Here is a 12,346-nt window from a genome sequence, read left to right on the forward strand (position 1 = left end):
GCAGAAAGAGTGTTTTTTTAACCCTATATTTTTCTTTCTCGTGACATCACAGAAAGAGAAATATAGGCAGTGTTTCCCCTAGAATTGTTCTTAGGCCCGGTGGTAAAAGCTGATAAAGAGTATGCGCGCGGCATGCGTACCAAATTTGTAGTAGAAATTGACCAAAACTAACTGTATTATGGATGAGCCTCTTTTGACAGCCCGCTACAAATCAGGGCATAGGGTTATGCCTTCACATTCGGTACGTTTGTACATTTTGTGTTTCCCTCAGGAATTTTTGAGACTGCTGGGGGAGAATGGACCTTCTAGTGGGGTCTTGGGGCATGCCCCTGCGGAAGAAAACCTTTACCTTTTTTAAGTTAAATGCATCAAACTGGTGCACTTTGAGAAGCTAAATCTGATTTTATTTTTTTTGCTCTGTAAACAGCTGTCATATGTCCTGCCTAAAACAATTGTATGGAATAATTTGGAGAAACAAGCCATATAAACTATTGAAGAAAAACACAGATATGAAAATAAAATACAATAAACACGAAGACCTAATATAGACAGGTATGTCCTGTCTAGTATTAATTTCTGGAATAATCTGGATCATGAAACATTTTCTTTAATTTATCAAATATTAATTTAAAATAAATGAATTAACCTCATGATTAGCCTATCAATCAAAATGTGTGCAAAATAAGCAACATTTTGTATTCCGACCCATTATATTTCATGTAGCCTAGTTCTCAATTTAAAACATAAAAATAAAGTAGCATTGAAAATACCAAAAAATAAAGCTTGTAGGGCTACTATAGCCTGCTGTTTTCAAGATAACTTGCTGCGCTGTCTCAGCTGTTGATACAGATTGGTTGCCATGGCGACGTAGCGACTTTAACTTTCTAAGTTTTGCTCATCACTTTTTCCTGTTCAACTCCCTGTTACTGAGTCCTAAATATCTCCAGTGTAGCCTATACCATGGACCTATAAAGGAAGGTTCTTTCTCGTCAGTTTCCCTGTTTGACATGTGCGCTCCGAATGCACACGTGCATCGCGCGGCGTAGCGCAGACAAAAAAAATAAATAAATAAATATATATATATATTTTTTTTTTTTACATTTTTTTTTTTTTTTTTTTGGGCAGCTGTTGGCCTGGCGGGGGGTCCCGTTGGCCTGGCGGGCCCGCCAGGCCTGTATAATGGTAGGGGAAACACTGATAGGGTTAAAAAAAAAACTTACTTTGTAAATATTACTGTGATGTCACAGTAAAAGACATCACAGTAATATTTACAAAGTACGTTTTTTTTAACCCTATATTTCTCTTTCTGTGATGTCACGAGAGAGAGAAATATAGGGTTAAAAAACCACTCTTTCAGCCTTTTCTCAGGCTAGGATGAACCGATTTCAATTTTTTTCGCACATTTATACTACATAGGATCTCAGAATTCAATACACCTTCATATTCAAACCGGTGAAGTAGGCCTTTAACTTAAAGGTGAAGTAAGCGGTTTATTTTTGTTAATATAAGTGTTATTATTCATACAGTGATCACTTACATAATGTGCGCGTTTCATAAAGCCGATCTCTCAGTCAGCTGCTCTGCATGTAATCGGCAAATAAACTTATTGGAGGATCCCAACATTTTTATCCAATCACAAGAGAGAACGCTACAAACCGACACCCGTCTCACTCATGGTCTCACTGCCGGTGCACGCCAGAGCAACAGATGGGTGAATGTGTATGCGCATAGAATGGCGGAGCAGGTAAAAATCCTTCCCAATGTCTGTTTTGATGGTTTTTATCATGTTTTATCACACTTATGGATCTGAGATGATGCTAGATAACTCGCTGCTTGAAGACCATAAACCATCAAAACAGACATTGGGAAGGATTTTTACCTTCTCCGCCATTGTATGCGCATACACATTCACCCATCTGTCGCTCTGCACGTGCACCGGCACTGAGACAATGCCGGTTTGTAGCGTTCTCTCTTCTGATTGGAAACCAGTTTCGGGATCCCCGAAAAGTTTATTTGACGATTACATGCAGAGTGAGTGACTGAGAGATCGGCTTTATGAAATGCGCACACTACAGTATATAAGTGATCACTGTATGAATAAAGAGCGATTTCACATTTATATTAACATAAATAAATAGCTTACTTCATCTTTAAGTAGAAGATTTGAGTACTCCTTCCACCACTAGTTTACCTAAAATGATAGAAAGCACATGACCTTGATCCAAACTTTAAGTAACTTATAGACAAAACATTTGACCTACCAGTAAAATAAAGATGAAAAATAAACACTAAAGGGCCTTTCCCACCGCCGTGCGGGACCCGCCCTCTCAAACGCCTCCTTGCCGGAGGACTCCACCGGTGAGCCCGGCGTTTTTAAAAGCGGCTGCTGCCTCGGCGGCAATGACAGCGAGATGCTTCGGTGATCGTATCGTTGGGATAGCCCGACCAGAAGTCCACCACACTTATTTCTCTCTTTCTCTCTCGTATAACGATGTTATAGTTTCTCTATACGAGCTTTTATGAAGAATAAAAGTCCAGAGAAGAAATACAGTTCCGTCTAAAAAATAATTCCCCTAGAAGATTGGCTTCAATCGCTGGTTCCACATGTTTGTGTTTAACGTAGAATATACAGTAGCCTATATAACAAAAGTGGGTACACCGCTCACATTTCTTCAAATATTTAATTATATCTTTCCATGGGACAACAATGAAGGAATGACACTTTGATACAATGTAAAGTAGTCAGTGTACAGCTTGTATAACTGTGTAAATGTACTATCCCCTCAAAATAACACACACAGCCATTAATGTCTAAACTGATGGCAACAAAAGTGAGTACACCCCTAAGTGAAAATGTCCAAATTGGGCCGAAAGTGTCAATATTTTGTATGGCCACCATTATTTTCCAGCACTGCCTTAACCCTCTTGGGCATAGAGATCACCAGAGCTTCACAGGTTGGCACTAGAATCCTCTTCCACTCATTTATGACGATATCACGGAGCCAGTGGATATGAAAGACCTTGCGCTCCTCCACCTTCCGCTTGAGGATGCCCCAAAGATGCTCAATAGGGTTTAGGTCAGGAGACATGCTTGGCAAGTCCATAACCTTTACCCTCAGCTTCTGTAGCAAATTAGTGGTTGTCTTGGAGGTGTGTTTGGGGTCGTTATCATGTTGCAATACTGCCCTGCGACCCAGTTTACTATTGTATTTTGAGGCGACAGTAAATTTACACAGTTATACAAGTTGTACACTGACTACTTTACATTGTATCAAAGTGTCATTTCTTCAGTGTTGTGCCATGAAGAGATATAATGAAATATTTGAAGAAATGTGAGGGGTGTACTCACTTTTGTGAGATACTGTATATTCAATCTTTTTTAAATGACAGACACTTTAACATTGAATTAATACATGGTAGAGCCGTGTTGTTTAGGTCTGGATACTCCGTTTGCAACGATGCCTTGTATTTCCGTCTTGCCGCCGAGCGACTGCAGCTGAAAGTTTCAACACGGGGAAAGCAGAGCGGTTGGGCAAATTCTGTGCGCGTACACGTGGGCGGCAACCGCTTCTTGGTCCAACCGCCACGGTTGTAACCGCCTCCCCTCTGCCACCCTTCACTCATTGAAATAAATGGAGGCGGCGAGTTGCCACGCGGTGGTGGGAAAGAGCCTTAAGAAAAGAGCCCTATGATCATTTTGACCAGGAGGTGGATGGCTTACAATGCTACTTGGCAGTGTTTATTTTCACCACAAAAGCAACTGTGCCTGCTTACACCTGTATGATAATATTGTGGCTTCAAACAACAGCACCTGCTCTAATATTGTGTGGGAGTTGTCAAAAAAATTAAAACAGGTCTGGTGAGGCTTGTTGATTCAGTCATTGTGTGGACAGTTGTCTTTAACAACATGCCATATAAATATATACACAGATTAGACATGGTTCAAATGAAGTAAGAATTGGTTTTAGAAAATGCAAGGCCAATACACAGACAGAGATTGGTGCCAGAGAAGAAACTTCATCTGAAATCAGCATTTCAGTATGAAAAAAGTTTTGCAATCATGTGATCATAAATTCCTGGACGACCTATCAGAAAGCTTTAGGTTTATTTCTTCTCCCCAAGTAAAGCCGTGTTTGTGTGGTACATTTTCCTTGGCTGTGAACTAATTAATTACTTCCTGGTGCACAGCATAACCAGCAAATTACTCCTCACACACTTAAAAGAGGCATAGCCATGTAAAAAGGATACACATTCTCTGTTTCTCACACACACTTTTATTTTGCAGTAAGCAACACTTTTTAGCTTGAAGGAAAAAAAATCATTATTTGCAAAGCCTAAAGTCTGTCAAATACAAACTGCAGTATTTACTCAAGGTTTAAAGTATGAAACCTTACAAATATTGAACCTGATGCTGTCCATCCCAATCTATTAATACTAAAAGCAAAGTCAAATCATGAGTAAAAAAACATGAAAACACATTCAAAAAGAAGGAAACAATGCTAAATTATATATATAAAAAAAAGTATCTGGCCATCATAATGAAAACAACATTATGCATGCCTTTCCGCATCATCTCTGTCTGCCTCTGATCTACAGTTAGTTATTTGCAATATAATCCCATCCCTCTATATGTAGTAATAATAAGCACATGCAAAGCACATATCAAAACAACACTCAAAAGAGAGCAACTTCACAAAAATGGTTGGGACCAAATCCAGAGGCCTCTTTTCTCTAATCTGTGTGACTGCAGTGAATTTACATCTCCATTACAAATTTAGAATCAGTGTAGATCACAACAGAACAACCGTGAGTTATTAATGAACACTTGTTTTCCTTCAAGTAAGAAACCAAAGGTTTATTACAATCATCTTCTTCTTCTCATACATGAACCGACAGAAACTATTACTTTGCTGTAAGCAAAACTTTTGTACAAAAAAAAACATATACAACATGAAAATATATTCAAGAAGAAGCAACTGCTACATAATTAAAAACAAGACTGTGGGAGATAGAAGCTAGGACCCCTACAATAATAATGGCAATGTTTCTCCCCTCCCCACACAAACACAATTCTATGATCAATGACCACATATAGGCAAAAATGCCCCAAATCCAAAATATTTTACAGGTCAGTCACAAAAAGCAGACTAAGGGCCCTGTGTCTGGGAACACCTCACCCTGCCAGGCACACATTACACATAGTGTGAACAAGGCGGTTGGCATTTTAACTAAATTTTAGCAAATTTCTTCATCTGGGGTTCCCTTTAACTGCTTGTAGTATCTCTTCACCTCCTCAAGCTCTACTTTAACAGCTAAAGGAAATATATAAAGAAAAAGAAAATCTGTATTGTTAATACCAAGAGCAGTATTAATACATTATACAAAATGTTTTCATTAATTTTAGTAAAATATTTAGTGGATCAAATAATTTCACATTTATATTTTGATGTTCTCTTTACCTGGGATTGAGTCACCATCTGTTTTGAGTGACAGATCGATTGATTCCTGCATTGTTTCTTCCAGTTTCTTCAGGGTGCTCTCCTAATTCAGCAACAACATCTTTATCACTTATCACTCACACAGATAGATATTGTGTTCAAGGTTAACTGAATCCCACATACATTCACTTTTTAGATGTGTGCACACAGGGTTGCTCAGGTTGGGGACAGTTTAAGGTTGAAGTTTTCAGAATAATTATCTCACTTGAACATAGAAGAAGCCTTAAAGCCACTACGGGTAACTTTGTCCGTTGGCGGCCCCTTTGGACAAAAGCGGTAGTATTTTTACAACGCCAGCTGTCGCAAAGCTGTTTTCTAGCGCGTGCCATCCGTGCAAGAGTCAAATGAATAGGACGCAATATAGTGCATGTCCGTGTAGCCTATTGAAAGTGTGAGGGCACCGGACTCTTTTCGGCTCCGTGAGAGTGGTTAGTGACTCTGCATCAACTAATGCCAGTCAGTGCACACACCTGATTGCAATGAGTTGATGCAGCAGTGTCACCTAACTACTGTCACGGAGCCGAAAGATTGTCCTCACAGAAAGCGAATGAACGAGAGACGGCAGTTAGTATGGATCACGATGAGGTAATGTGTTTATGTTGTTGTAAATAATGACTATTTCAGATGAATAATGGTAATCTGATGATGGTGATGAAGCAAAGTAAACTTTGTGTTAGTAGGCTACCGCTCATTCAGTAAACAATGCAGTCTATTCGCTCCCGTGAAATTGTTTACACGTTGCTTGGCAACGTCTTCCTCCCGCCCGTATATCAATCTCCCTTTTAGCTTTTCTTCATTGCATTCTCTTTTTTTTCTTTGATGGTTCAGCCCCGTTATCAGTCATTATGACTACAAATAACTGTCTCAAACAAGGCTCCCGCTCCCCTTCCCTCACCTGGAGGGATAGGCTTCTCAAATTGCGTTGCAGCGCTACACTGAAATCTGCGACCAATACGGATATGTGACCATAGAGCCTGCACGCGCAAACCAAAAATTGGACTGGGTGTGCGACCAGACCAAAAGCAGTAATAAAAACTATATAAAAATGTCTTTCTTTGCACTGATGGTCTTTGCTGTTAAAGGTAATTTATGATTATCAGAGGAAACATGAGGCTGTTTAAAAGATATTTAAATGTTACTCGTAGCTGCTTTAATGTAAATGATGAACTAAAATTACAGATACAGACAAGGATGTTTAAATCAACATGTTTTACTATATCATCAAAGTATAATATTTTTAGGAAAAGTAACAAACCTTCAAGTCACTCAGCACGTTCAACATTTCATTTTTAGCCTGCTCAAACATGATGTCCTTTAACTCATGTACGTGATTCTCAATAGTGCTCCTCATGTTTTTCATCGAGTCCTTTCCTCTCAATTGTGCTGCTTCTACAATAGAACAAATATTATTGCACAATCACAACTAATGTGTATTATTATAGTTATAGGTTTTATGTCATGGTCTTCTATCTTACTTTCATAGCATTCATGCATACATTTCTCAATGGTTGTTGTCAGACTGCTGTAGATTGTTTTTTTACGCTCCCGGATGTTTTTGTGGAGCAGAGTCCTGATTTTTTCTTCCTTAATAAGGAAAAAAATAAAAATAGATCAACATGTTGTTTAATTAAGTTAATGGGAATGAGGCTAATCGTTTTAATTTTCATATATATATATATATACATATATGTATACATATATGTATATATATATATATATATATACATATATGTATATATATATATATATATATATATACGTATATACACGTATATATATATATATATACGTATATATACGTGTATATATGTGTATATATATATATGTATCCCTTTTCATTTCTGTTTCGATATATATGTATATATATATATGTATATATATATATATATATATGTATGTATATATATATATATATATATATATATATATATATATATATATATATATATATATATATATATATATATATATATATATATATATATAGGGGAAGGTGGGGTGATTTGTGCATTTTGGAAGTTGCAAAACCCCTTGTTTCTAGAAAACCGTGGAAGAAATTGGAAATGTGACCACATATTTAAGAAGAGCCATCCATTTGACTCATCCTGTAAAGAAGGGAGACACAAGGAATAAGATATAAGCACATTTAAGCTCAAAAAACTGTGTTTTGCCTTTCAAAGTAAAATTTCCATGATCAAGGTTTTTTGATTATTGTGTCTGAACAATTATAGACACGTTTGAAAACATTTGACACATGTTTTAGTGCTTTGGTATGCTACACTTTGAGTCTATATAGTTAGCACAATGTCAACCCTAAATTGCTGCATCATGCCTATTATCCAAAATTCTGGGGATGGGGTGATTTGTGCGCAAGGGCCTGGGTGAGTTATAAGTAAGTAAGTAAGTAAAATGTATTTATAAAAGCACATTTATGACAGTTTGCACTGTCCAAAGTGCTGTACATAGTGCATTCAGTAGGTAAACAATGAAGGTAAAATAACAATAACCAAAATAAAAGACGTAAAGCCCATACATCCACATAAACACAGATAGTAGTGCAGAGGTAAGTAAGTAGTGCAGAGGTTAATGGGGAGGAAACACCAGGGTGTACATATGGGTTTTGAGCCTTGATTTAAAGGCAGAAATGTAGGGGGAATCACATTTGTCAGGTGGCAGTTGGTTCCACAAGCACGGAGCAACTAGTGCAAAGTACATTTCTGAGAGTTGTGCCAGTGGCATGGCTGTATACGCTGGTCACCAAAAGAAAGTGATAGTCTACAGTAGCTCAGGAGAGAGTGACATCTCAATTCCACTTAACGACACCACTGATGAGAGTTCAGATGGCCAGAAAGATGATGATGGTGACTTTGTCATTGTGACACAATGACGCACAAATCACCCCACGTAGTGGGGTGATTTGTGCGACAAGACAACTTTTTTTCCGAAAGCTATATTTCTTAAACAGTTTATTCCAGATCCAAAGTTTTTATTGCCAGGGATGCACAACATCCTGAAATATATGTACATATTTGAGTTGGAGACATAACTGTCAAGGCCTCACTTTAAAATCACTTTGAGTAAAAAGTTGCACAAATCACCCCACCTTCCCCTATACATATGTATATATATTTACTTTACCAGGTATAATAGATTAACGTGTGGTGTTGACATTATTTTTCTACATCGCTAACATTTACTGTTTCGATAGAATACAGCTTCTCTGATCTGGACAAACAGCTACATAATGTAATGGTTATTTTCTCATCTCTACCTCTGACTCGAGAAATATCAGTTGCAGTTCGACATCCTTGTGTTTTTCAATCAGCCTCACTGTGTCAAGTGAAAACGTATTGATGACCCCATTGAATGGTGTACTTTTTCCTTCATTTCTGAAACATGTTAACAAGTTCAAATGTTAATAAAGGAAGCATTGACACGTTTCTAATCAAAAGACCAACTAATTAAGTCATATCCTACGGGAAGGTCTTCCTGAATTCCTCATCAATGCTATCAGTCAGGCAAGAAGCTAGCTTCACATTGAGGTTTACTTCTTTCCCTTTTTTTGGTTTGTGAGTGCCATTGTTCTGAACAACACATTTCAATCTCCTGTGAAAAGCACCACCTTTCATCCCTCTCTGAAAACAAACAGAATAACATTTTAAAGACAGTTAACATTAATATGAAGTGCAAAATCCGTAATTTTGATGTAATTATAATTTCAATGCTCACAGGATATAAGAAGGACTTCAGCATTGTTTCACATGAACTTCTGGATTTCTCAACACCCTCACTAAGGCATTTAACAAAAGCCTCATGAGCCTCTTCCATGGGATTTCTGACTTCATCAAGTTCATGCCTCAGCTTTTCTTCAAGGACTGTGCACACATCCATTTCATGGGCAGCCTGAAATCAATGATAACACATTCTGTATTAAAGGATATAATGCTTTACTGCTTATCTCACTGTGTTTCTTTCACGATAGTATATTTCATGGAGAGCGTTTCAGTGTTTCATTGGAATTAATACATTGTTATTCCAGATAGATCCAAGAAGTCTGTAACTTCACTTTGCAATGTTTCCACTGAATTTGAGCGTAGTTTACTTCAGATTACTTATTTGCTATGGAAATATATTATTTTCTTACAATATTATTGATAATGAAGACAAAGAAAGAGTTTTTGTTCAGTTGACCTTACCGCTTCCCTACAGCTGGCCCCTTGAATCAGCGAGAGAATCCCATGAGCTCGAGACACATAGTTTTTTATTTCTGAGTGACTGTCATTGAGATGTTGCAGAAATTCCTGAAGTTTGGGAATTTCTGTAAGAAACAAAATTGCAGCTGAATCTTACATATTCAAATACCACTCTAATTACAAACTACAAACCTACAAATAACATACCTAAATTGAAATTACACAATTTCATAGGTAATTTTTGTTCAAAATAAAGTTGTTAAATAATTTTTAAAAAATCACTCTATCCAGTGTTTAAATATTGGGACTTCACCTACCAGTGTCATCTGGTTTTAGGCGTTTCTCTTTCAGAAACTCTTTGGAGCTCACTGTGAACACTTGGAAAGATTCGCCACTGAAATGTTTCTTTAAAAAAGGTTTTGATTTGAAGATATGTTTGCAGTTGTAGACAATATTAGTGTGTGAAAATCAGTCTATAAAACTCACCTTAATCTTCTTTGATTTGCCAAATTCCTTTTTCACTGCTTCCTTGGCTTGTAAATTTCTTTTCAATATCAAACCAGGAACAGCTGCTGAACTAAAAGAAAACATATGGTTTCTACAGGAATTTCCTTTAAATAATTTTTCAGTACTTATCTATTATTGGGAACATGATGCCCACTGTACACTGACTAAATACCTGACACTTACCCAATTAATTAGAACTAATTGGAAGGGTAACTAAACAGTGTCTCAATTACCAATTTAATTGTACAAAATCAACTCACACTGAATTTATATTTAGATATCAGTTCCTTTCCAGGAAATTGTTTAATAAGCTTTGGGGTCAGTATAATATAGTGTTATTTTAGTTTGGATGGAGGAGCTCCTTTCTTTATTTGGGAATATCTTGCATCATTTCTGCTAATGTAGAAAACAAAAGCAAATACAAACAAACTTGGAAGTCAGTGTGCTCAATAAGTGTTTTTGCAGACACATGAGTATTTGGTGATAGGGAGGAATATCCTGACAAATATGTACCAGAGTGGTGCTTGGTTTGTAGACTAATATGCTGGTACAAGGCATTTCAATAAGAAAGTGTCATAGCTACCAGGATATAATAGGACAAAGATAAAGGATTTAACCTGCGGCGATACTTGGCCTTTTTGGCTTAGATTTGCAAGAGGACTTCTGAAGTAGCAGGCAGGTACCAGAAGACCAAAAGAGCTGCAGCTTCTGTTGTTGTCTAAGCAAAAACCTGGGAGTGAGAGGAGTTCAGAGACAAGGATTTCCTCAAGAAATTACTGGCAAACCAGCCTGACATCTCATGGGATGCTCTAGGAGAATGCGGTGCTGTAGCTATACTTGATTACAAATTATTTGGGATACATACAACAACAACCAAATTGATGAAAATTGGCTGATGGTTGTTTGTATTGTTTTGCGAGGACCGAAAGCTATCCACGATTTCTCTCTAACTGGCATATCAACATAATGTTTTAAGTGACCAGGGTTGTCACCAATACTGCTTATGGGGCGGCAGTGGCGAAGTGGGTGGGGAGTTTGCCTCTGGTGTGCAGGGTCGGAGGTTCGATCCCCCACCTACCTGCCACATGTCCAAGTGTCCCTGGGCAAGACATTGAACCCCGAATTGCTCCCGATAGTTAGCTTGCACCCTGCGTGGTAGCTGCTGCTATCGGTGTATGAATGTGTGTGTGATTGGGTGAATGTATTGGGTGAATGTGTACAAAACAATGTAAAGCGCTTTGAGTCTGTGAAAAACCAGGGAAAAGCGCTATATAAGTGGAGTCCATTTACCATTTATAAATATTCACAAGTTGAATATGGAGTGAGGGATCATGGGGGTGTTGTTGGAAGCAGTTATCTAAATTGCACAACGTTTTTAACCAGTACTATTACTAGTGTCTTAATAGGGCTCAACAGTGGCCATGCTTTTCCCAGATAACAAGCCTTTCGCAAGCTTTTAAAAAAATGTTTTACACACACCGTCTTTTGTACATTCATCATTTCCGATCTGCTACTTCTCTAATAAAAATATTAGTTTAGTATAGTAGATTTTATTTGGAGTGGACATGACAACGTCATTGGACGAACCAGATGCATTGTTTACAGTGTGTTAGCATAAATGCTAGTTTACAACACCTGTCCACAGGAGGCTTTTTTAAAAACAACTAATTAAACTAAACAAAACAGAAACAAGATCAAATACTGATAAAACAATGATAATTAAAAGATTAAAAATGCAGTATACAATAGAGTACAGAGCAGCAATATAATGAGTCAAATATATATATAGGCTACGTAGAGTAAAACAAAGGCCCGTTATGTACACTTTTAGCAGCCGAAAGTCGAGCTGCATTTTTTCTACTTTAATGGCGGCCACTGTAAAGCCAAATTTCCCGCGAGTGGTAAACATTTCCATGGTAACCACGGTGTGACGCTCTAGGATCATGGGTAGTGTAGTTCACTTTGAGATCACAAATAAACTATGTTTTCCTAAAAATGAGGTTGATATCAAATAAACTTGAAACATCTACCAGAGTATATACCATTGTTTCAGCTATCGGAAAGTCTGCCTTGTATGGTTAGGACATTGTGGCTAATAATCTAATCTCCTATGGAGAAAATGATTGGGATTTTTACTTCCGGAAGCAA

The 12,346-nt window shown here is 37.5% G+C and overlaps 1 protein-coding gene across 3 annotated transcripts in view; it reads right to left on the reverse strand.

The window, feature by feature from the left end:
* Nucleotides 1-12,346, reverse strand: part of LOC307262563 (nuclear GTPase SLIP-GC-like) — a 51,151-nt gene that overhangs the window by 28,391 nt on the left and 10,414 nt on the right. For 2 of the 3 annotated variants that reach the window (XR_013845248.1, XM_080043491.1), the window contains exons 13-21: nt 10,178-10,268; nt 10,009-10,096; nt 9,695-9,816; nt 9,228-9,401; nt 8,976-9,133; nt 8,770-8,887; nt 6,974-7,082; nt 6,754-6,887; nt 5,460-5,541 (exon numbers count right to left, since the gene is read on the reverse strand). Coding sequence is in view for 2 of the 3 variants with exons in the window: in XM_080043491.1 (XP_079899617.1) it covers nt 5,460-5,541; nt 6,754-6,887; nt 6,974-7,082; nt 8,770-8,887; nt 8,976-9,133; nt 9,228-9,401; nt 9,695-9,816; nt 10,009-10,096; nt 10,178-10,268 (1,076 nt within the window). In the remaining variant the exon portion in view is untranslated. Of the gene's footprint in view, nt 1-5,101; nt 5,313-5,459; nt 5,542-6,753; nt 6,888-6,973; nt 7,083-8,769; nt 8,888-8,975; nt 9,134-9,227; nt 9,402-9,694; nt 9,817-10,008; nt 10,097-10,177; nt 10,269-12,346 lie in introns of those variants that run through there. The other variant, XM_080043492.1, reaches the window with a different exon arrangement.

Source organism: Ammodytes marinus (assembly GCF_949987685.1).
Source record: "Ammodytes marinus genome assembly, chromosome: 16".
Taxonomy (NCBI): domain Eukaryota; kingdom Metazoa; phylum Chordata; class Actinopteri; order Uranoscopiformes; family Ammodytidae; genus Ammodytes; species Ammodytes marinus.